Source organism: Scleropages formosus, chromosome 17, assembly GCF_900964775.1.
Source record: "Scleropages formosus chromosome 17, fSclFor1.1, whole genome shotgun sequence".
In the NCBI taxonomy this organism is placed as follows: Eukaryota; Metazoa; Chordata; class Actinopteri; order Osteoglossiformes; family Osteoglossidae; genus Scleropages; species Scleropages formosus.
The window spans coordinates 7840626-7865802 of record NC_041822.1 but is presented as its reverse complement, the minus strand read 5'-3'; the positions used below and the strand labels follow the sequence as shown (position 1 = coordinate 7865802).

Genomic DNA, 25177 nt, shown 5'->3' with positions numbered 1-25177 from the left:
CTTTCATGTTTGTTTATCTGAAATATTTTAATAGATAAAACAGTGCTAGCATTAAAGAGAATGAACTTTTTTACAAGCAAGCAAGCAAACAACCAAATGCAAATGTGGATGCTAAATAATTTCATTTAATTCAAAGAAGACACTTGTATGATCATTGCGCTGCTGCTATGGCAGTAAATAATTAACATGCAATTTGTATAAGTGCTGATGAAATTCCTGTCAGGTTTCTTTATCACAATTGCCAAATCATTATAGAAATAATTTAAAAACTTTTCAATAACAGAGGCATATGTTGAGATATGTGGTGGAGCAAACTAATGACAAAGCTGTTTCTTGTATAGGAATTTACATATGGGGTACACCAAGTAAGGTATCTGTTATAAAAGGTTAATCACTTTTCTCATTTTAAATGTATTTCTTCACTTTCAGTTTAAATTTGCCAACAGAACTGAAGCATGACATTTGGCTGTTCTTCTAAATTCATATTGAGACCATTACCGGCTTTGACTGAAATACATTCAAATTGGTCTGCGCATTCGGAAAAAAAAAAAAAGAAAAAAAAAAAACTACATTTGTTGTTTATTTTGTCCTTCTTTTGAGAAGCACATCTGCTGGTTTATTTGTAGGTGTTCAAGTCAAGTCATGCTGCTCTCCAACAGAAAAGTGGGCAGTTTCCTCACTGCCATTACACCACATGAATGAGCTGTGGCCAGAAGACTTAAACCATTTTAAATGTGGGTGAAAGCTCATTTGCCACCCAGCGTTTAAACTATTGTTTTTGTAAAAAGAGAAAATGAAAGGCAAAGATAAATTGCCGAATGAAATCATGTTGCAGAAAAAAACAGTAATACGGAGAATATCTTAAAATACATAATCTTAAAATATATTAGTAGGCAGAACTTCCCCAGTAAATTTTACTTTTAAATTTGCCTCATAATCTTACTTTTAGCCTTTACGTTAATCCCATTTATGCATTCCTGCAAGGACATTTTGATTATTTTTGTTTGTAACTGAAGTAACTTAGCAAAACATGTCAGACCAGGAAATGGATGCTACCTCCCTGGACTGAAATGTGCCAAAAAATATTTAAAATGTGCCACGAGAATATTTTAAACTGTAATCTATAGAGACTTGAGAAAAAGCCATTCAGTGACTGATATGTAAATTATCAAGCACTTTGAAGTTAAGTCTGGCTGGCATCTGTGTGCATGCCAATTGCTCGAAGGCCGCTTTGCTCTTTCTCACAGTGCAATTGGAACTTCCGTAGCTGCGGAAGAACATAAAAGCGCTCCAACGTATTTCAAAGCCTTTACACCCTTAATTTGTTTATACAACAGAATAACCATTTCGGGGTGAAAATGCTATCAAGGTCCCAGAACAGGTTATGGCTTCATAGACCATTTGTGTAGGGATTTCAACAATCTTATAGCTTTCAACTGCAGATTCAATCAGCAGCTTGCACAACACTTGGGTGCCGTGAGAATTTACACAAAAAGAGCATGGTAAAGTCCTTGTAACCGCACAGAATAAGTCTTTGTGACATCTGTAAATTACAAGTTTAAAGTATAGGAGACTAGCTCCCTACGGCAGTAAAAAACAGTCATAGAGTAATAGCCTTGGAATAGTCCATTTCTTAGCATCTTTCATGACCGAAAATGTCTTTTCTGTTTATGATTGAAAAGTTAATATTGCTGTGCTTAGATGATTACAAAAAGTAAAGTGGTAATGTCTGTTTTCTGGGCTTTAATCAATAAAATGCAGCGTATTTTGAATAAATGCACGGTGCTTTACGCACTTACACTTGAAATAAGCCTCAAAATAACATTACTTTGCCATCCCAAGAAACCAGACCTTCCGACCCACGCAAAAACGAGCACGCAAATGGTGGGGATTTGAAGAAACTTTTACTTAAATTAAAGACTTCAGAGATTTTCAAGATGTATTTTAATCACTGTCTCTCCAGATGAGCTCAGGTTGTCCTTCTGGTAACGTGGTCATACATGACAACTTGAACGTAGAGGTCAGATTGGAGAGGAGTCCTTGAGGAGTTATCACCAGGTGAAGCCTTAGAGACAGAGAGAGGGGAGTAAGTTTGATTTAACTGCTCACTCTTTAAGTACCCATCCCTTGTTTCCAACAGTTACCAGTTACTAGGCTGTGGAGCAAAATATAACACTTGACAGGTGTGATATGCTGCAATCCCATCCACTTCTGCAGAGGCATATGTCTATAGAGGCTGTGAGCTCAGAGCAGGCTTCGGTTTTGGGCTCCCGCGTGGTTTCTGAGCCTGGGTTCCCGTGCTTCCGCCTGCAGTTTTTAATGGGCAACCGAGCTAGGCGTGTTCACCGCAGTCAGAAACTCTGCGCTGACATTCCAGCCTCAACAGGAGGGCACAAGTGAATGCCATCCCTGGTGTCTGCGTTTATAAACACTCAAAAAATAGGTCTGGTCCATAAGCTTGGAAAACATGAGCACCATCGAAGTGAGCAGCATTTCCCAGAGTTTTCAGGAGATCTTTGGGTGCAAATATAGAGTGAACCTAGTTCTCTGGACCTCACGCACAAACCTCAAGGTTTCTGGGTAGAAATGGTTTGATAGAAACACAGTTTATTATTGGGAAATCCTGCTGTTGACTTTAGCAGCTGTTTGCTCCAAATAGGGTTTAAAGTATATTATATATGCCAATATGTGTGATTTATAAATTTAATTAATGTAAAATTTGGGTTTTGCTCCTCTGCAATTTGCAAATAAAAATAGGTTGTGTTACTAGTGTTTACTCAAAACTTGTCTCTGTACTTGCCTTTGGATCCACATTAAGTATTTTTCGGTCCCTCTTGTTTTTGAAGAGCAAACCATTTGGATTGTCAGCAATCACTTGATAGTTTGTACTGGAATTGGATGTAGACACCTGAGTTTCCCAGTTGTAGAAACTTGAAAAATAAAAAAAAAGAAACAAGTAAGGTACACACATACATTTAGCTGACACTTTTCTCCAAAGCAACTTACAATGTTAGTCTATCTACAACAATTAGCCCATTTATACACCTCAACAACTTTACTAGAGCAATTTAGGGTAAGTAACTTCTTCAGGGGTACTACAGCTGGAGAGGACAATCAAACCTGCAACCTTTAGGTCCAAAGGCAGCAGCTCTAACCACTACACTACCAGCTGTCCCACACCAGTTCTCCATAGATAAACTGCTATGTACCCTATGGTTAGGTCCCACAGGTAAAATTCATGGTGATTAAACCCAGGGAAAATAAATCAAAATGGGTGGATGAGATGGCTTGGGCCTTCTCCCTCTTGTTTTCAATTACACCTACAGTTAGCTAGGTGCCTGTAGAAAACCCCACTCTCCCCCATGTATTATGCTGCTTGATAAGCCTGTAAAGTGCAAAAAAGTTTATAGAATATGTGTCCTTGAGTGCACTACTCCTGAGAATATGTGATGCATTAAAGGGGGAAACATTTGAACGCATTGATCATTGATCACTAACTTGTAGAATGGGCAGAACAATTAAGATATATCCTCTTTCCAGTTTTACCTTTTTGCAGCTTTTTACATGAAGTTTGATCAGATCTTTTGTCATTAACAGTAGTATATGAATGAAGCTTAAGAGAGAAAAAGTGACAAGTATTGTTTTATGTCATTTCCTTGGAGAGGAAGAGAATGAAATGTGCAGTCATATGTGTGAAAAAGTAATTTCCTCTTTACGGTCACTGTAACAAAATACTTCTGGTAGGTGTTGAGCAGGTTCTCACATTGCTGTGGCCCACTTCTCCACGGAAAACTGCCTTAGGTCAGCAACATGTGAAAGTTTTCAAGCATCAAGAGCTTTTTCAGGTCTTGCTGAAACATCTGAATCAGATTCACATCAGGACTTTGACTAGGCTATTCCGTAACGTTAATTTAGTTTTCCAGCCATGTTGATGTTGTCTTGCAGCATGACCCAGCTGAGATTCAGATTCAGCTCACAGACTGATGCTCTGACATTCTCCTTCAGAATTTTCTGATACCAAGAAGAATTCATAGTCCTTTCAATAATAGCAGGACACCCAAATCTCGTGGCTGCAAAGCATCCCCAGACCAGTACACTACCACCACCATGGTTGACTGCTGGTAGAAGTTTCTTACTCTGAAATGCCATATTTGGTTTTTGCCAAAAGTAACGTGGTCCATGTAACCCCAGAAAGCTCTAAGTTTCATTCATCAGTACATGAAACATTGTTCCAGAAGTTGTGAGACACATCCAGGTGATTTTTGGTGAAGTGTAGATAAGCTTTCATGTTCTTTTTAGTTAGAAGAGGTTTCTACCTTGTCACTTTCCCACATTTCCCATTTTTACACAATGCGTTTCTTGTTCGGAATCATGACCACTAACTTGAGCTGAGGCTAGCAATTCCTTGCATCTTGGTCTGGTGTTCTTTTTCAGCTCATTCATTATTTCATACTTTGCTCATGGAGAGATTTTGACAATACAACCATACCTAGGTAGAGTCACCACTGTTCCAGACTTTCTCACTTTGATGAAAACAGGACTGGTTTACGATTCCGAGCCTTAGAAATGGCTGTGTAACCACTGTCTTCAGGAGCTTCCTTTGAGCATAGCATGACATGATTTTATGTCTTTCCATTTTGCCAACTTAATATTTGCTGTAAGGGTTTAAATAGTTAAAAACTATATTTCAAAATATATTTCTGATTCTTTCAAAAATGGTAACTAAAACTGCCCTCTTACTTAGGCTGATTAAAGTCGGAGGGCTAGTATTTTTTCACACCTGTAACCACATTTCATCATCATCCAAACCAAGGAAATGACATAAAAAACAATACTTGTGGATTTCCTCTCTCGGACCCCATTCGTATACTGCTAGAACTGACAAAATGTGAAATGTGATTTATTGTGAAAAGATAGAGAAAACAGATAAAAAATAGGAAATCAAAAAGGTGGCAAATACTTTTCCACAGCACTGTATGTGTACTATATGTAAAAAATATTCTAATAACCGCCTTCTAGCTTCCATATAACTTTGAATTTCACTTTTCCTTTTTATGACTGCTAAAGGGGAGTTGGAACCATGTTTACTTCATCAGATACACAACTGTGAAACTCCCTCAGTTTTGCCATGCAAAGGGCATGAGACATTCCAGTTGGTCAGAATGGATTTGCACAGACCTTGGTTAGTATCTAAAAGGAGCAAAAAGGTTGGTGCTGTGTGTCAAGCATTTTGAATGGAGGGCTTGGTCCCAGTGAGATGTTGTTGGCCTGATTCTAGCAGTTCTCATCACTAGCTCCTCTGCTGTGAGCCAGCTGCTTTACAGTAATATAATTCCAAATGTCACACTTTTAAGGCGCTGGAAGTTGCTTCAGTGGACCTCAGTCATTCCCCGGCTGGAGATCTTTTCCAAGAACAAAGTTAGACCTTAGGGAGAAGTCTCTTTATAAATCCATGGAGAGGCACATAGATGAGAAAGCTATAATAAATTGTGCATATCGTGGATGATTATGGTAAGAGGCTGGAATAAAGCCAGTGCAGTACATGTTATATATCGCTCTGCTGCTTAATAGTTTGTTACATGATAAACAACAGATGTAAAATGTTATTCATCCAAACTGTCGAAAGAAGTCACGGACTGCTTACATTTAGCCGTGGTGAGCTTTGAATTACCATTCTCTTTGGCTGATGCGAGAACTGAGCTGAATATCTTTTGGAGATTTTTTCGCAATAGCAATGTGTGGTGAAGCATGAAGCCTAGATTAAACTTTGGAATATATTAAATGCAAAAATACTTGTTTACGTTCAACATCAAGTAAACAAATACAATTCAGATACTACTTACACTGTACCTTCAGGAGGAACTTGAATATATATTATTGTAAGGTATAAATGTTCATGCTCATGCTCGGATCAGTCCTTTACAGAGCCACTCCTGCAACGTAACGTAAATGTTTATATGTATCCAAAAAGAAAAAAAAACTACTAGGAAGGTGATTAGGAATCGGCGATATTCTGGAAAAGTTTTATGCAGCTACTTGTGTGATGAATGTCGGTCCATATGGTGAAGGAAACTAACTGTACTTAAGAATCATGCATCTGCATCTATGTCTCTCTTTCTCCTAATGTAATGAACACATTGTATTTTCTATGAGATGTACGTCGCTTTGGAGAAAAGCGTCTGCTAAATGAATACATGTAAATGTAAATGTAAATATTACATTTATAAAATGAATCACATGCTCACTAATAGTATATATTTAACAAACACAGCAATTTTAGCCAGGATGATAACTATTCCAAAACTGAACTGCAGTATAGTATATGGCTGAAGTGAAGGGAGCAGAATAAATCTCTCACACACATAAGGATTCTCCCCAGAAGTCCACATCTTGAGAGATATGATATCTCTGAAAGCCCTATCAGCCTCACTTCCCCCTTCCCTCCCACACACTTAGTGTGGTCTCATCTGCTCCTGGGAGCCATTCCCTGCCTCCAAAATCTCTAGACCATGGGAAGGCAGAGTGGTTCAGTCCACACACTGTGTAGCTAAACAGATACATATTGGCAGTTTTAAAAGTTAAAGAAAAGAAAAGAAATTGGAGGAAATATGTAGGAGGGGAAACTATACATTACATCCTTTTAAAAATACACTTTTGTTTATTTTCATACTACTGTCTTTGATTCTTTCATTACAGTCAATTATTTCAGTGACTGGCAGTACATTAAAAATAGGACAGTGATAGTGAGGCGGAAATGTACAAAGTTGACACAGCCATGTGGGGGAACACAGAAGTACAATATTTTCCCTAGAGAAATAGTCATTTGTATGAAGGAGTTAATTAATCTCATTTTAGCTAAAACCTATCTCAACATGGCTAATCTTAGTACCACACACACACACACACACTTTCTGAACCGCTTGTCCCATATGGGGTTGCAGGGAACCGGAGCCTACCCGGCAACTCAGGGCGTAAGGCTGGAGGGGGAGGGGACACACCCAGGACGGGACGCCAGTCCGTTGCAAGGCACCCCAAGTGGGACTCGAACCCCAGAACCACCAGAGAGCAGGATCCGGTCCAACCCACTGCGCCACCACACCCCCTATCTTAGTACCATTTAGTAGTAATTATTATACAATCTCAAACTGTTGCCAGGAGTAAACTTAAATTCGTGTTGCACGGTTTTAAAAAAAAAAAAAAAAAGAGAAAAAGTCACTGTTTTCATGTTATAAGGCCGACCATAAAATTGTTACACAAGAAAGTCAACACACAGTCAGAACCACTTGTCCCATATGGGGAGGTCGCGGGGAGCCGGAGCCTAACCCAGCAACACAGGGCATAGGGCTGGAGGGGGAGGGGACACACCCAGGACGGGACGCCAGTCCATCGCAAGGCACCCCAAGCGGGACTTGAACCCCAGACCCACCGGAGAACAGGACCCGGTCCAACCTACCGCACCACCACACCCCCACACAAGAAAGTGATTTCTTTAATATATTGCAAACACTTTTTATTTTCTCATCTTGCACACAGAAGTTTAATTCTCTTTTTTTCCAAGAACATTTGATAGTATTTTTAGTTCCTATTTATACCAAAATGTCATGTGGTAGTTAACATACTTGGTTGACCACTTTTTTTCTACAGTGAACCGCTTACATTGCGTAGAGAAAAATAAGATGAGATGTTTAAACTAAGACTGAAACAGGCAGAAGGACCAAAACTCTTAAGTAAGAGAATACTAACTTTCTTCTGTGAAAATGCTTTCATGAGCACTTGCTCACAAGCTTGAGAGTTTTAAGGGCATTCCTATACACTAAAGAAAATCAGCACCAGAGGAGTTAGGCCATATACTTAGAAAATTAATGATACCTTTTTGAAAGAAACCTACCCACTAACTTGCAAAGTGCTACACTTTTCTGTTGGGCGGACAGTTCTATGACAATATACCTGCTGCACTGTACCAAATTCAGACATGAAATACAAAAGAATGAAAACACATTTTTGTCTGGGAAAAAGTCCTGCATTCAATAAAAGACTTTTCTTTCAGTCACACCTGACCGACATCATAAATAGGATAAGTGGCCTGCATTATATTCTATGGTTACCATTTCATACATAAAGATGTCTGCATTTTCACATTTTTGTGTTGTCTCCAAACATTTTTGCTTTCTGGATGTTGGCTGTTCATGATACCTCTTTCGAACTGGATGACAAAACTTTTTCAATTACAAATGCAAGAAAGGTATAAAAATGCACTCACCAACCTTGGACAACATCTTATTTCTTACCTGTGGGAGACAAGTCTACTCCAGCTTACAAATGACTGAAATAAGAAATTCATAACACATGTTCTAACAGTTGAAACTTAGTTTTATATGTGCTTAAGGTGTTATGTTTTCATGTTCTCCAGTGTCGTACAGGCAGCGTGCTCCATTACATAAGGTGGTGACACAATAGGGTGTAATATATTCCTCCATATGGCCAGATCTCAAGTGATTAATAACTTTTCTGTGCTGAAAAAGGTTAACTGTGTTTCATTCCCTGTGGTCTTCTATGTCTTTTAAAGTGAGGGTAAAGTGGCATTATGAAATGCTTTTTCTTCAGAAAATCCCATTCAAAGTACACGACGAAGATGTGTCTGAGATGACTTGTTACATTTTTATTCCTTTTTTAAACTAGTTTTATATCATCTTTTGAAATAGTAATACAGACAGGAGCAATATCTTAATTTCGTGTAAAAAATTGATAGGGAGAACAAAAAAGTATGGACTTATAAATGTATAGTATAGTATAAAAAATAGTATAATAGTATATTTGGCTATTCTTTTGAAATAAATTTCAACTTCCTAAAGAAGAAGTTAACTGAAAATTTAATGCTGACTCTTTTATCAGTACTAAAGGCACGGCCAGTCTATGCTGTTTTTCTTATAATTTCGGTAATCTCACGAATGAGCAGCTTTAATGACAGATTAAAAAAACAGGCATCAACACATATCACAGTAAGAGTTATAAAGAACATAAATAAACTTAATTGAACGTCCGTCCCCTTTATAACTGGAAGAAATAGTTCTCAACTCATAGCTGTGCTTCCCTTGTGTTGATATTATGAAAGAATTTAGAATTTACTCTTACTTTAAAATAATTTGTCATAGGCAGCAGCACCTCAACTGTGCTTCAAAGATATTTCTAAGAGCCCCCACCCAGTATGAACAAAGCATTGGGGAAATATGGTAATTTACATCAGGAGCTGGAATCATTTTCCTTGTGTTAAAAGTTAATAAAGAAAGACAGCAATGCAAATATTTTCACAGTGGCAACGAAGCCAGACACACAGGTGCATTGCAAAAGCTGAGCATAGAAGCAATATGGTTTTGGCCAGAGGAAGCAAGTCATGTTTTTCTTAAAATGAAATCCTTCAAGTTAGATATTTCAAACACTCACAAGATGCACACACTCACACATGTAATGCAGATAAGCTTTTTACGTTACAAATCCTTTGCCTGGGCAGCTTTCACCTGCAGTCAGTGGGCTTCAGAGTGACTGGTCCTTTGTTTGTGAAAACTTTAGGAAAACAGAGGAAGGTGCAAGAAGTTCTTGCTGGACTGTGTCAGTACAACACAAACATTTTGAGGCTCAACTGATAACTTTGCCTGATACTCAACAGTGTTTTTCTTGTTTAAAGCAAATCCATCTTGCGCTCTTGATCAAAATAAAAAACAAAAAAGCCGAAGTTTTCAACAAAAAAGTCATTAGAAAACATTTCATTATACCGACACATAGGACTGATCAGAAATTTAGAACTGCTGTACATCATGCGAAGTTCTTATGCCCGCTTCATAGTTTCTTTGTTGAGCAAATAAAAAAAAAAGAAAAAAAAAAGCTAAATAAATTAGTCTTTCCTCTAACATATGCAATATGCATGGGTGAATTATATTCTGAACACATTTCAGAACAAAGTGCTGTGTCTGCTCAGCATAGCAATGGTTCTGTTCAAAGGATCACTGAAAGTAAGGGGAGGTTAATGTTTAGAGCACATAAACATATGGTCATTTTGCAATGGAACATTAAATAGACATCAGAGATGTTGAAGGCACATCTGGAACGACAGGAAGCTGTATGCATGGATCAACGTTGTGGGATAATTAGGTGATGGTTATGAGTGAAGACTGTGTGGATGTTTCTTGGGGGCTACATTGAACAGAAGCCTGCATTTGTATTTTATGTTTGATTTATGATGATCAGTTTTAAGCACAGTAGAAAGTTATAGACCAACCTCTCCTTTCTCATACCCTTTCATCTAAACATTCATCCTTTATGTCCAACTTCTGTGAAATCATTTTAAACAAAATCACTTAAAGGAACATCTACAGGGATACTGCTCATGAAAAGCAATTAGTCCAAGTCCACACAGTTTTCATATACAGTACATTCGAACACTAGGTAACTTGCTGGTCAACAAAACCTTTTTATGTAAATACTTCCAACACTTGTGCGGCAAAACTGCACAAATGTAATTAAATGGTTATTTAAACTCACAAAAAATCTGAACAGAATGTGTTTTTTAAAATGTAATTATATGAGATGGAAAAAATGTGTTTTCAGAAACAACGTGTGCTACAAACGTGCGTGTGTCAGATAGATGCATGAGATGTTCGATAGGACTTGTGATATAAGAAATTCCCCGATCAAAATGTATTTTCCGGAAAGCTCCTTTTTGATGGTGTAGGACCAACGGTGCAATAAAGGGACTGAATAATAATATAACATAAAAAAGATCAGCATACTGATAGGAGCATTTTATCTGTAAAAATCACCAAGAAAGCTCAAAAACAAAGAAACCCCAAAATCTGCACTGGACTTTATACTCATTCCATTTCTTTGAAAGTCAAGTGTCAAATGGAAAATCCAATTTCATGCTTTTCTCTGGCATATTACTGGCATAACCAAACTTTGTGATACCGCCAAATAAGCGACCGAACACCTGCAATCTCCCAAACTGTTACTTTACCGCTACGACACATGCGCTGTAAGCTGATGGAACGTCGGGCATTCTTACATAATGACAATCGCTCTGTTAAATGAACGTCCGACATGGTGGCACATGGCCTGAAGCGGAAGGGCCGAATGATGCCGAGCGAAGAGACGGAAGCCCCGATGTGGAGCAGAGCCTGCGCATTCTGAGTGGGAGGGGAGTCAGCATCTGCTACCTCTTAGCGACAGCCACATGGAGCGCGGCGCATGTTATTGCTCCCTGCAGGGCTGTGAGAGAACCGCGAGACACGCCCGGCCGCTGCATGAGTGGCCTGCATCCGGGCATGCCCACTCTATGACTCACTGACTTTCCTACACACAGACCAGTTGGGAATCTGCTGGGAATCAGCTGGGAATCTTCACTAGTGTTCCACACCAGGGCATGGTTAGAATGACCACAGTGAGAGTGAAAATTACAAAAGTCTTGGAAAAGAGGCTGTTCTTTTGAGAACACAAATGCAGGAAGGTGGATTAAGCAGGTAACATTTAAGTGCAGCCTCATTAGTTAACTACCATATACCAGAAGCATCCACTACCTCAACAGAAATAAAGGTTTTGATAAAAAGAGCCTAATGAAACAGCTAACCCAAAAAACTACTGATTCTAATATAAGCAATGACACGTGTCTTCTACACACTGAAAACAAAACTGCATAAATGGGTCAATAACTGTAAGTAGATTAACACTGTAGGTCTCTCTGGAGAAAAGCATCAGCTAAATGAATAAATGTAAACGTAAGGATAGTTTTACAGCTGTAGGAAAAAAACTATTTTTCAACAGGAAAAAAAAAAATTCTTGTAATTGCATACTGTTTAATGTTATCTGTTTCATATGGTATTGAGTGTTTCAGTTTAAAGACTGTATTTAAATGTAGCATCATAATGTTAGATTATATGAAACAGAAATTGCAGTTTTTCTGCAGCAAATTGCTGTTCAAGACCACTGGAGGCTGACGCCATCAGCATGTGGGCAACGGAGGGTGAACGTCTATTTAAGGTTACAAAATTTATCATTTGCGTCAATGAGAAATATGTATGGTGCTTGTGTTGCTATAATTCTTCTTTCAGGTTGAAGACGTAGAGTATGTCGTGTAGTGCGATGAAATTGACAAACTTCAATGATTTTACGTCTTAGACAGCAGAATGTGGAAAAATGAACGAGGGTGTGAATACTTACAAGCCAGGCACTGTGCGCTATATAATTATCAGTACACTCATTTCTGTTTAATGGAAACGTGTAGAACCACAAAGGATGTGTTACCTAAAAACAGGCCTACCTTAAGTCAGTTGGCCTTGGCAAAAGTCGTTTCTTTCCATTGAAATATGGTTCGAAGGCTTCAGTTTTGAGTCTGTGGGAGTAGTCTATATACCCAGATATTTCCTGTCCAAGAGAATTTCGGTCCCTTATGAAAATGATAGACTGTAAAAAAAAAACAGTAGGAAAAACTGGGTAAATAATCATGAATGACTTACCCTGTGACCCAGAAAAAAAGAACGATATCAATCACTAATATTGAGGACAGAGAGGGTAGAGGTTTACAAATAATGTCTCCCACACTGGAACAACTTGGAATAAAGAACAAAATATTATATATCAATTATCGACGGTACCGACAACATAAATGTCGCAAAAATTCAGCATCAAACAAAAATTATAGGACTTTAAAGATAAATTTAAGTTTCAAAAAAACTTTTTCGCAGACTTGTAAAAATAAAGGAAGCCACTCACATCACACCAAAATCATACCAAGCCAGCGGTTCGTTAAAGACAACATGAAGCACATGAAAGTCGAAGAGGTGACAGAAGTTGGATATGTTTTTTATGATGATACGATCACAAAGGCACGGCCCTGATAACCTTCAAAACGACGTAAACACTAAAGTTGTTTTGTCTGAATAACAACATCACTCAGAGGGACAAGTGGGGAAAAAAAAAAAAAAGATCTGATGCGGCTCGTCTATTTACCTGGATGCTTCACAATTAAACAGAGTGAAAAGATCTAAGTGAAATATTGCAGCGAGGGATATCACCATTTGTACAGTCATAACTCAGAGCATCTGTAGATTTCCTTACTTGTGGAGGATAAAAGTGAGATAACTAGCACTCCAGACCTCAGAAGAAGGGTGCTCTTCTTTATCTCTTAAACAGATGCTATCGGGTTTACAGCTGGATGAAGGCTGAGCCACTTGCCCCGTCTGTGCCTCCAGCACTGGAAATAAATCACCACGTGGATGCGGAGAATTATAGTCGGAAGACGGAAGCAGGAAGACCACCTTTCTATTCATCACATCAGACTCCAGCGGAAAGCTAACTGCCCCCCAGATTACTAACATTTTAAGGAAAAGGGAAGAGAAGACAGACGAAATTGACGTGAAAGCTGGCGGCAGGACCTCCGAGACCCCGAAGGTGCACCGCCCATGTTCGGTTGCGAACAACAGGTGTTCTCACCTCACTGAGGTTTAAAGGAGTTGCTACTCATTTAGTGGCTTGAGGTGTGAGGAACATATAATTCCACTCATATATAAAGCTGACAGGCTTGATATTCAATATCCAAGTCACTCTTTGCAGATTATTTGTAAATATTTATAAGATGTTATACATATAGCATATACCATTACTAATGACACTTATTCAAAGATATTACTTAGAGATTAAACAGTTTTGAGAATGATAAAAAAAAAAAAAAAAAAAAAAAAGATGACTGTAAAAAACATTAGGGGATTCTTGACTGTATCACAATTCCATATGCACACGAGTCTTCCAGCGCACGTTATGGGTGATATTTAAATACCGCCGGTGAAAAAAGCGAAATTCACAAAATCGGCACGATATTTTAGCAGCAAATATCACCTTGCGCTTTAAGGTGGTGAAAGCACTTTGCCCGACGTCCTGTAAAGTTTCCTCGAAACTGTCATGCTTCATTTAAGCCGCCTTTAGAGTGCGGCACTAGAGAGAGCAGATACTCTGAGGCAGCTGCCCTTTAGCAAACGGAGCTGGTAAAGGAAATAACTGCATTGCTTTATCACAGAGCTGCCCGACACACACAAGGGTGTTTTCTACTGCAGGGTTTTCCACTGACGCACTTATCTAGGGGCGAGCCGTGCGCCAGGGCGGCGTGGCGGCCCCTCTCGGAGGATCACACTTCCACAGGAACTCGAGGGCCTCCCCATGCCCTCCGGCCCGGGAACAATCCTGCACTGTCAGGGAGCTGTGCAGGTGTCTCTGGGTGTCAGCTGGCCTCTGTTTATTATTGGTGGGCTGTGCTTCGGGAGGAATCCCGGGCCATCACTAACAACTGTGTAAATTTGTTGGGGTAATGAAAACACGGGCTCTACAACAGGAATGTTTGAGGTTGGAGCCCTTTTTTGGCAGGCTTGCCCTGGTGTGACTTTAGGTATTTCTTGAAGAGGAAAAAGAGCCGCTTGTTTGACTTGGAAGGGACTTCATAGAGCAGGGTCTGTGTAGTAGATGCAGCAGTGGAAACCAGCTGTTTCGAGGTGTGCTGCTTGTTAGGGACCGAGAGGCGTTGCTCTACACATCCTTCGGAGGTCTGATCTTCGTCAACGGGCTGTTTTACTGAGATGCTCATAAGCACCCAACGGATTATTCCAAGCACGCTGAGTTTACATCAAAGCGCCATTAGTTCCAGAACATCACAGAATCAGATGGTAATAACACGAGAGGGCATTCATTTAACAAACAGGCATGGGTTTTAAAACATTATCGTGATTCATTGTGAATTCACGTTCTCGTCAACATATAATAGCCGTTTAATACACATTAACAACTTCATAGGATAACTAGGAAGTTTCTTTGAGATTAGAGTCACTACTGTACTCCTGATATTTACTTACTGAGTCATCATGGTCTCTAGAAACCCCAAGCCCTTCCTCTAGTGCCCTCGGGATGTGCAAAGTAACCACCCATCTAACCTATTCCTTATGGCACAACGGATGAACTGACCAAAGTTTTCCATTCCAAACACCCTGCGCTCTGGCAACTATATTTTTGACAATGCTACTTATGGGACAGTAAGTCCATTGTAGACTGGCTTGCTATTTGCACAAAAAAAAAAAAAACAAAAAAAAAAGAAACATGGACATGGATTGTGAGGATTAAAGGACTGAAAGGCCATTAACCGAACAACCGCCAGTAGAGTATTGATATGTCTAACTAGAAAATCTGCCGGACACCACATTCGGTGCAAGACTGCAATGTTACAGCTACCAAGAACTTTTTCGCAGATGTTATTCTTAAAAGCATTTGTGGGAGATAGAATTGTTTACCATCTCAAATCTGCGGCTAACTATGGAAGTTGTGGGAAGTTCCCATGCAACGAAATCTACCAGTACTACTGGTGAAATTATGCTTCAAGGTCAACGACATATTAATGATATCTTCCTACTCTGGCTAGATTTCTGTCAACACATGTATGCAGTAAGAATGAAAATAATCGTAATACACTCTTCTTGCTTAAAATGATAGGGTGTGTCTGCAGACAGATGTCTTGGCGTACGGAACGAAAATGTTAAACCATGCTAAAAGACCGCTTGCTGTACTCGGTGGTTACGTTTTATATCTGTGTTGTGCATAAGTGTTGTATAACATTCTGTGTTCGACTCGCACTAAAAATAGAATTAAATGCATTAACAGCAATTGAATATTCCAAGAAAGGGAAGATTGTACACAGAGAGCACGTACGAGGAAGTCTAGTTTAAAGCGAGCGTAATTAAAGCAAACGCAGGTATTTATGAGAGTGACAAATCGTAAAGGCACCTCTGGTGAAAACGTTTTTATTTTAAAGATATATTTTGTATACATGCAAGGCATAGGATGTCTCGGCCACGTGTTTATGCATGTGCTGGACACTACATTTACAAACAGCACTCCGATGTTTGTGCGAGAAAATAAATGCATCCGGGCCAGGTGTTCTGGGTTCCCTCCTCCGAACACCCAGCGGCAGACAGGGTTACACCCTGAGGTTAGCCATGAGGGCAGAACAACTGTGGCCATATACCAAAGGGGCAGCAAAGTGGCCAACCAGTGAGTCAGTGAGCAAAGAGCAGCGATCGCACTGCACTCTGCTTTTTACAGAGGTATCCAGCAGAGCCAAAACCACAAAATAAGTGGCTAGAACCCACATACTTCAAATTACAGGGAGTTCAAAATCAAAAACGCTGTCCTAGTTTTCAAACGGTATCTTAAAAATTCTATTAAAACCTCCCTTTTCATCCCACATTTAGTCGTTTTTCTGATTGTTGCCATGGCACAGATAACTTTTTTCAAGATTGGTTCAAAGCGTGACGAATTCACGACAGCGAGGCACACAAGCAAGGGACGGCTTTCAAGCGATGAAGAGCTATCAGCGATAGACAAAACAGTGTGATAAAAATAGGAGATAAAAGCACTGCAACGTACATAAAAGTTGATCTGGACTTCATATTTGTCTTATGATGCACCGTAGGAATAAGAAAGGACGCTCATACAGACGACATAAAAATATCACGCCGTCTTTTGAAAACAGCTCCTCTATGGAAAACAAAAGAGCAAGGTTAACTGAAGATTTCCTGCGCAAAAAGATTTTTTTCAAAGGTTAAAACGTGCACATGGACGGTGCACGTGAAACGTTAGCGGCAGTATGGTTAAAACACACGATTCTGGATTTTTCCATGCATTCTGAGGGCTGACTAGAGCAAACGAGCCACAGTGCAACACAGACGCATCCACCATTCACTGCCCTGGCGCACACCTGTGTGAGGCTCCTTCATCCTCAGCTGCTGTTGGGCCCCTGTGACGGGTCCCTGCACTGGGGCCTTGATTCAGCCCTGCTGCATCAGTGAATGCGCTTAACTGCACGCAGCTGGCCAGATTGAGAACTTCTGCAGCACCCCTCTGTTCACTGTCATTTGCTGGCCTGGTCCTTGAGGGCCTCTCAATGCATAAGCTTTGCTCGCTTGCACTTGTGAACGAAATTTTTTTCTGCACACCACGAGAAAGCACTACATTTAAGGTAAGAAATACAGAATGATGTGCGGAGACCGAATGCCCGGACGATCCCGCGAGGATGCTTTTACTACACAGTTCAATATCCGTTTAATTTTTTGCCATATGCTGTAGCTGATGGTACATATTTATCGGCTTCCTCAAAATAATTTGATAACAACTAGATACGAACTAATTCTTCACAATTAGCTTCTATTTGACGGCAAATATTATTCCAAATTACCGACTTAAATGACCGTATTGTGACAGAACTTTGCTCCACAGGGGAAAAAAAAAAAAATCTTAAATTAGACACATGCTTGAAGTCTGTGAGGAATTATGGGTTGAAAATAGAGCAGTTGAATTTGGCAAGTGTGGTAAAAACACCAATCACTCAAAGCAGTCCTAGCTACAGATTTTATACACCAAAGTGACCAAACACAGGCATACCCTTTCCTCTTGTTGTGCTCCTGCAATCATTTTCTGAATTCCTTTGGCTTCCAAATTACTTGTGGGGAAGAAAATTTATGTTTAGCATACAACATCTGTGGAGTGGTGCAACCCTGCAGGGACAGCAGAGCGCTTACATTTGTGCACCAACAAGAGGCTGACAAAAAATGTAAAACATGATCAGTCTTCGGTCAACAATTTTACTTAAGACCGTGGATTAACTTTTCGAATTGCGGTAAATTGGTTTCAGTTTACACCAACTGATCACAGACTGAATGCTTGAATCTGATTTTGTTGTATCTCAGAAGAAAACGGAAAGAAAAACTGCAAAAGGTGATGAACATAAAAATGAAAATTGAATAAATGACAACAATTAGTAAAAGAAGAAACTAAAATTGTCATATATGTCTTTGAGAATTTGGAAGTAAAGATCATATACTGTAACTTGAACTGTTGCGCCTTGATACTGAATAATCATCTCAAAACTATGACCCTGCTATTTGATATGCCACTCCGTTTTTGCCAAACCATAGAAACCAGTATTTAGGATACAGTGGTTGCTGTCTGATCTTTAGTTGGTACAGTTCAATTATTCTTAAAAAGGGGTTATAACGAACACATGTTTTGTCTACTGCTTGTTATAATTTAAAATTTTGTTAACTCATACTGGAATATCTAACTGCAGACTCAAATATTGTACACTTTCAAAGATCTAGAAGGATCAACAGACTGACTTTGATAATTACACATTTAATCGCTCCAAGATTAGAGCAAATGTTCCCTGATCTTCTATTTTAAATCTAAAACTTTCACTTTACGAATTTGTGTTTCTAAATGCCTGTCAAAGCAAACCTAATGTGAGATGTAAAAAAAAAAAAAAATCTTGCACAGCCCAAAATACAGAAATAGGTTTCCTGAATGAAGATCTTTATTATCAGAATGTAATATTCAATATGTTTTTCTTCTCACGCAAGGTCTCAAAGTGGCAATAGAATGATTAAGTACTTATTCTATATATGATTATGATTGCCGAGTACATGAAATTTTGTATTTGACGTTTTGGGCCTCAGATTTTTTTTTGTGGCTTTTAGTGAAAGGTTTACTTATATTTCATTTGACATATATTAAAAGAAATTCATTGTTAATTGTGACATTGTTAATAAACCACATTCATACCAACACCCAATCTTCATTTAGAATTATTCATTTATTTAGCATATACACATAAGATGTTAAAAATGCTTGTTAAAGACCTGACCTATTTTCATGTCAAGATCCTTATTATCATTTACTATGAATGGATTGAATTAATTCAAAATATTTTCTTGTAGAGGAAAATAAATAGTACACATAATTGATGGCAGCAAGAATTTAAGGGACAAAGACATAGAACAAATGACACAATATTTAAAAAAAGACTGCAGGACTGCTTTTTAACACAGTACAGGATCAGAAACTCTGACTCAAAAATATGATTCCATCGTTCTTTTTCATGCTCAAACCACACTAATGAAAAAGAAGCAAGAGCAATATTTCAAAGCAAATATTTTTGTGGTCAGGATTAATGTAAAATAAAAATTATGTTTACAAGAACTAATAGGATATTACACTCTTTTTTACTGAAGTGCAATGAGTTTGAATTTTAAAAGCTGGATTAGGTATGCAGAGTAAAAACAACAACTTTCATACGGCCCTCATTATCAAGGACCCTCTTAGCGCGGACAACTTTACAAGCACCAGATTTTTTAGTTATTACCTTACTCTTAATGAACAGAAAAATTATATACATGTATAATGTGTTGCCAAAAATAATATTGATAACCTCCAAGGAATTCTAAAAAAATAATTTCGTAATGTGATAACAAATTTCAGATCTTTGACATTTTAATTTTATTTGGCTTTGAGAGCAACAATTTAATTGTTTATTAATTTTATTTAAGCATACCATATACCCTAGACTTGATATAACACAATGAATGCAAATCAAACAAATGAAATTAAATACCACAAATTATTCTCTGAGACTTTTATTCAAGCAATGTGATGTAACCGGTGAATTATTCTCTATAGCCTTCAATGCTAATAGGCTTTTAAGACTAAATAAGCTTTAAATAAGATTAAAGGGACTAGAATCATGGTAATTATACCGTGCCAGATTTTTTTTTTTGCGTCCCTGTAACTGAGAGGAACATTTTCAAACGCACTTTAAAAACAATCCTGATGAACTCATGCTATAGAGTTCAGTTCAGCAATGGTGTAAATGAGAGATTACCATCACTGGTCAGCTCACAGCTGAAGATCCACCAAAGAAGGATTAAACCCCCAGTAGACACAATTCAGAGGTTCACACCAGTGACTGCTCCCAGCTCCCAGTATAATTAGGCGGTTCTGTTTCTGGATCACATTCAGTTTTACCGTGCTTTTTCACCATATCCCTCAATTAGTCCCATTGAGAACCACTGCCGGCACTGCCAGGTGGTCTAACAGCACAGAGACGTCCACGCAGGATGTTTACTGCGTTGGGGTCTCACTGCTCTGCAAGTGTGGGAAAGAGTTACCACTCACTCCTTAGCAGAGAAGAATTCCTGAACACTCTTATGCAGAAAGGGCAGTTATTGAACTCCACGCTTGACATCAAGCAAAACACACTGAGGCAGGTGACCTTCATAAAGCAAAGGTTTTCCAAAGAAGGGAGGGGAGATGCAGAGTAGAAGATTACAGACTTGTCCTCTATATTACCACTCTGAGAACGTACAATGTACTGAAAACCCAAGAGAAGCAATTATTTTCCCTCCTCTTTCTTGGACATTAGTCTATTTAGTCTTCTATTAGACAATGAGAAAACAAGGTGTTATAGTACATTTTATTCAGTGTTCTGCTCCATAGATAGAGGTTAAACAAAACATTTATAATATGTACTTTCAAATGGAATGCTTCATATGCTTCTTTCAAATCAATACATTTATGAATAATACGTATACTGTTGGAGTGTATATATTTATATTATGGACACACACACACACACATACACCGTTCCAGAGATATTGGGCACAAGGCTGAAGGGGGGAATGACTGTGATGGACTGGCACCCTGGACAGGATGCCCGTCCATCACAGGGCCACAACTAGTTACCACAGGCCAGGCAAAGGTACTGGAGCAATTGCAGGGAAAGTATCTTGCTCAAGGGTACCACAGTCAGAGGCAGGGAACGAAACAACCTTCGGAGCCAAAGGTAACCACTCCAACCACGATTCCACCAGCCGCCTGCTTAAAACACACACACGTTTAATTTCTTTATCGAAAGGTCAAAGGAAATACATTTTAATCAACAAATCTAACAACTTTGTAAAATGTACCTTTAATCAACAAGACCAATGAGAGCAGTAAGGTATGCGTTGAGCAACAGATGAATTATTCTCCCCACACATACATGTGTTTGCAATTTATTTAAAGAGCAATAGCTAAAATGACAATTTCAGAAAGACGATTTTTACAAAGCCAGTCAAATCTACTAAGAACTGGATGTGGAGAGGCCATTACGATTTGAACAAAAAATTTGGACTTTATTTGTAAAATTTATCTGCAGGTAACAAAGATTATTTGGAAATGACATTTTAATGACATTCAGTATGGCCCAACACAAGGTCAATTCCCTTTATTCCCTTATTTTTATGGGAGATTTAAAGGTATACATAAGCGGTATTAACATAAGGACATATGTATTACATTGTTGTTGTGCCAAATTAGATACTGTATCTGATCAGTTATATGTTTCTGTAATTGGCATGTGTCTGTGGGTGTGCTTGATAATCTTACAACAATTAAAGAAAGCTGAGATGAATATATAACGAGGTAAAACGTATTTCAACACATTTTTTCCCTCTGTGCTAAAATTCAGCATTATTCTCTGAGAGACGAGTCACTTCTGGCTTGCTAACACATTCCTTGTAGGAATATTTAACCCCTGTAATCATCCACTTCCACTTTTTCACGCAACCACCCTCTTACGTCTGATAACATAACGTTTTCCCCTGAAACTGCCAAACAACAACAAAACAAAGAAATGCATGACTTTAAAGATGCGGTCTGCTTCCGCCCCTGAAATGTTCAAATATAAAGACCAAGAGCCAGCTTGGAGTTACAGGTCCTGAAACTTCTTAGTTTTAATTCATTATATATTGAACACAAAATATTTATTTGAAGAAAAACAACAAATTAAAAACTTAAAAAAAAAAAAAAAAACAGGCTGAGGACTTCACTTGTGAGAAGATGTTTCTTCACTCCCTGCTGAATGTGCCAATGTAATACATTTGCTTAGTGTTAATTAAATCCAGTGCTGATAAAACAGCTGTGGAATCCAGGCCACCATATAAGAACATCTAAATGAATGATTCATTTAGATATTCAGCTTCTCTGAGTCTGTATCGTCCAGGCTTGACCAGCTTTGACCTGTTTTAAATGATGACTTTACAGTTAGGTGAGGGTGTGTCTCATTATCTTTCGAGTTAAGCAGATCTGCAGACTTAAATCACATTTCTCCACTCTGAAGTTGTTGAAAAAAAATGGAATAAATCTAGCTCTGTCTATGGCCAGATGTTGTTATTACATCCTTATACTTTTTGTTTGACGCATACAATGAAAAATACTGTACACATCTATATTTGAAAAATATTTGAAAATCTGAAGGCTCAAAAACAGGATTTCCTTTTTTAGTTTAAAGCTGTAGAAAAAGTGTTTTATGCAGTGGATTCACATGAAAACAATTACTAACAGTCAGTGCTCTTTAATAAATGTATGGTCTACTGTTATCTATTATGAAATGGTCATTTAGCTATAAATTAACATACTTTAAAAAATGAATAAAAATTTTGTCAAAAGACTCAACGTATCTAAATGTACTGTTAAATATAATTGTTAATGTAACTGAAGATATAAACATACATAGCAAAATTTAATTTTTGGATTCACTTTTACTCAGTCCCCCAACTACTTGGCACAGCAGACTCGCGAATAACTAACGCGTACAGAGTTGGACTGTTAATTTGCACAGTTGGGAGAGGTTGCACGTTTTCTGATTTCTCTGCACATTTTCTTTACTAATAAGATTGTTTACCACATGTATTTTTATGTTAGCAGGATCTATACTGGATGTTATATATTTGTTTTTACATATTAGGGTTTTGCCAGTTAATGAGAAGGCATGTACCAGTCTAGAAAGGGGTAAGCGTCAGACACTAGCATAAATAAAGGCAGACTGACATAAGAGTGAAGGTTTGAAGAAAGGCTGCCTGTATTATGATGAATACTGTTATCTTTATACTTACCCATTGCCTGAAGTTTTGTTATAAATGCAAAAAATAGAAACTAGTTAATATTGTAATTTGTGACAAAAAACAGCAAAATATATTTCGTTAATACTGTTAAACACTTATTCACGTATAACAGTTGCTTAAAATCTCTGTTCCAAAGAATTGCAAAAACGGAATATTTAAAAAATTACATTTGCTAGTTCATTTAAATATAATCTACTATACTATAAATATAATATTATAATTTACATTTACAATTATTAATTCTGCAGACACTTTTCTCCAAAGCAATTAACATCTCAGAAAGTAATACAAAAGTGCATTACATCAAAAGACAGAGAGATCTAGATGCAGACACGAGATTCATGAGCACAGTCAAATTGGTCCTCATACCACTGTATAAACCAGTAAACATTACACCAGTAGCTTTATATAGTTTTTTTTTTTAATCAGATAAGCACATAGGAAATCAGGGGGGAAGTGATTTCAAAAGAGCTCAGCTTTCAGAGCCATCTTGAAAGTTGCTTGAGATTCAGCAGTTTTGACCGAGAAGGGGAGGTCATTCCAACACCCTGGAACCAAAACCAAAAACCTTTGTGCTTTGGATTTTGAACCTTTTGTGTGTGGGTTTGTCAGATAGGTACTGGGGAGAAGATCTGTTGATAGCTTTGTAGGCCATAACTATATTTTTCAACGTGTTCCGGGCAACAATAGTAAGCCGATGGAGAGAGACGAGGAGGGGAATACATGGGAAAGCTTCAGTAGGTCAAACCCAACTCGTGCAGCAGCTTTCTGTATCAGCTGGAGAGGTTTTACGGCAGAGACCATAAGACCAGACAAGAGAAGAGTTGTAGTAGTCCAGATGGGTTATCACCATGGCCTGGACTAGAAGTTGTATAGATTTAATACACAACTTTAGAGTTATAACGAAAATTAAATGTAATATTTTATGAAGACTTATAAATCACAACAGTCTATTTAGCATGCAGCATAATAGCTACGGCTTTTTCCTTGTAAGCTGAAGGTCTTTGATTTGCATTCAATTCTTGTTTTTTGTCATGTAGGAATAGCTGGCTTTATAAGTGGGGAAAAAACTTTGAAAATGGATTATTTAATGCTGTAAATCGTCTTGGGCAAAAAAGATCAGACAGATATAGACAGAAATTACGTTTTGTATGCCAATTTTCTCAGATATAAACTCTGTCAAAAATTAGATATGCGTTGTTGCCTAGTAAACGGAGAGTACACTCATTTTTGTCCAGTCAATTTGATATCATAAACTGAGTCTGGATATGAGTAATGTCAGTGTGCATAATCGAGACATGCAGAACAAGGCACATTGACACAAGCAAATCTGAATTCTGCCTTAATTGCCAGTAAATATACAATTGGTACATTTATTCGTTTAGCAAACGCTTGTCTCCAAAGGGAACTTCCAACAAACTCTATGTAGTGTTATCAGCTCATACTTTATTCACCAAGGTGACTTACACTGCTAGATACACTACTTACAATGGGTTACTCATCCATACATCAGTGGAACGCACTCTCTCTACAGCTCACACAATATGGGTGAACCTGAACAGCAATTTATTTTGGCAATAAGAACCATATAATTATACCATTCACATGGCTGTTATGCTGTGATAAATATACACATACCAAAATTTGACAGTTGGATTGCATTGATCAGAGCATCTCTCCCTTCCCTACAACCCACACTAACTGAAACATTTGTTGTCACTTCTAAGAAAATACACTTTTAAATTGTGGTCTAAATTACAAGGAGCATAATCTTTTAACTCAGCACTGGTAAGCACTGTCTCATGTTTCTTTATCGCACCCTTCAATCACAATACACCCAACACACACTTCAGAGTCAGTACTTAAAAACAGCGACGCTGCTTTATAGCAACTGAAATTAAATGTGACAACAAAAGAGTTGGACCAAACACTGTACCATGGTACAGAGAGACTGAAATTATTTCTAGCATATTATACGTTGTACATTCAGTTAGACTGACCCTCAAACAGCCTAATAAAACAACTGTGACATTAATATGATCTACTCTACATAAAAAATATGGCCCACTCCATCTTATTTTTTCTAAAATAACATTTATTCTGATGTTAAAAATGATCAGTGAAATGGAATGTTGTTTTAATTTGTTAAAACACATTTTTGTTAATGGGATACTCAATAATTAGAGCGTAGACTCTCCCTGCAAATGATGTAAAGGAAAAGCAAATGCAGAAGCTGCACATATGTCCACATAAAGATCCAGCTTTGGCAAATATGGCTGCATTTTATGAGGCTAAGTAGAGATAACAATGTAGGTGGTCAAAAACAATTTAACAAATGAAAGACTTGTGATAGATTGATTTTTAGGTTGGTAATTAAAGAC

The 25177-nt window shown here is 38.1% G+C and overlaps 1 protein-coding gene across 1 annotated transcript in view; it reads right to left on the bottom strand.

Annotated features, from left to right (window-relative positions):
* Positions 1 to 1415: 1415 nt before the first annotated feature.
* cfap299 (cilia and flagella associated protein 299) overlaps positions 1416 to 25177 on the bottom strand; it is a 55431-nt gene continuing 31669 nt past the window's right edge. Inside the window, exons 4-6 of the mRNA XM_018759061.2 lie at positions 12308 to 12450; positions 2801 to 2930; positions 1416 to 2065 (exon numbers count right to left, since the gene is read on the bottom strand). Of these exons, the coding sequence (XP_018614577.1) occupies positions 1970 to 2065; positions 2801 to 2930; positions 12308 to 12450 (369 nt within the window). The 3' untranslated portion in view covers positions 1416 to 1969. The remainder of the gene's footprint in view (positions 2066 to 2800; positions 2931 to 12307; positions 12451 to 25177) is intronic.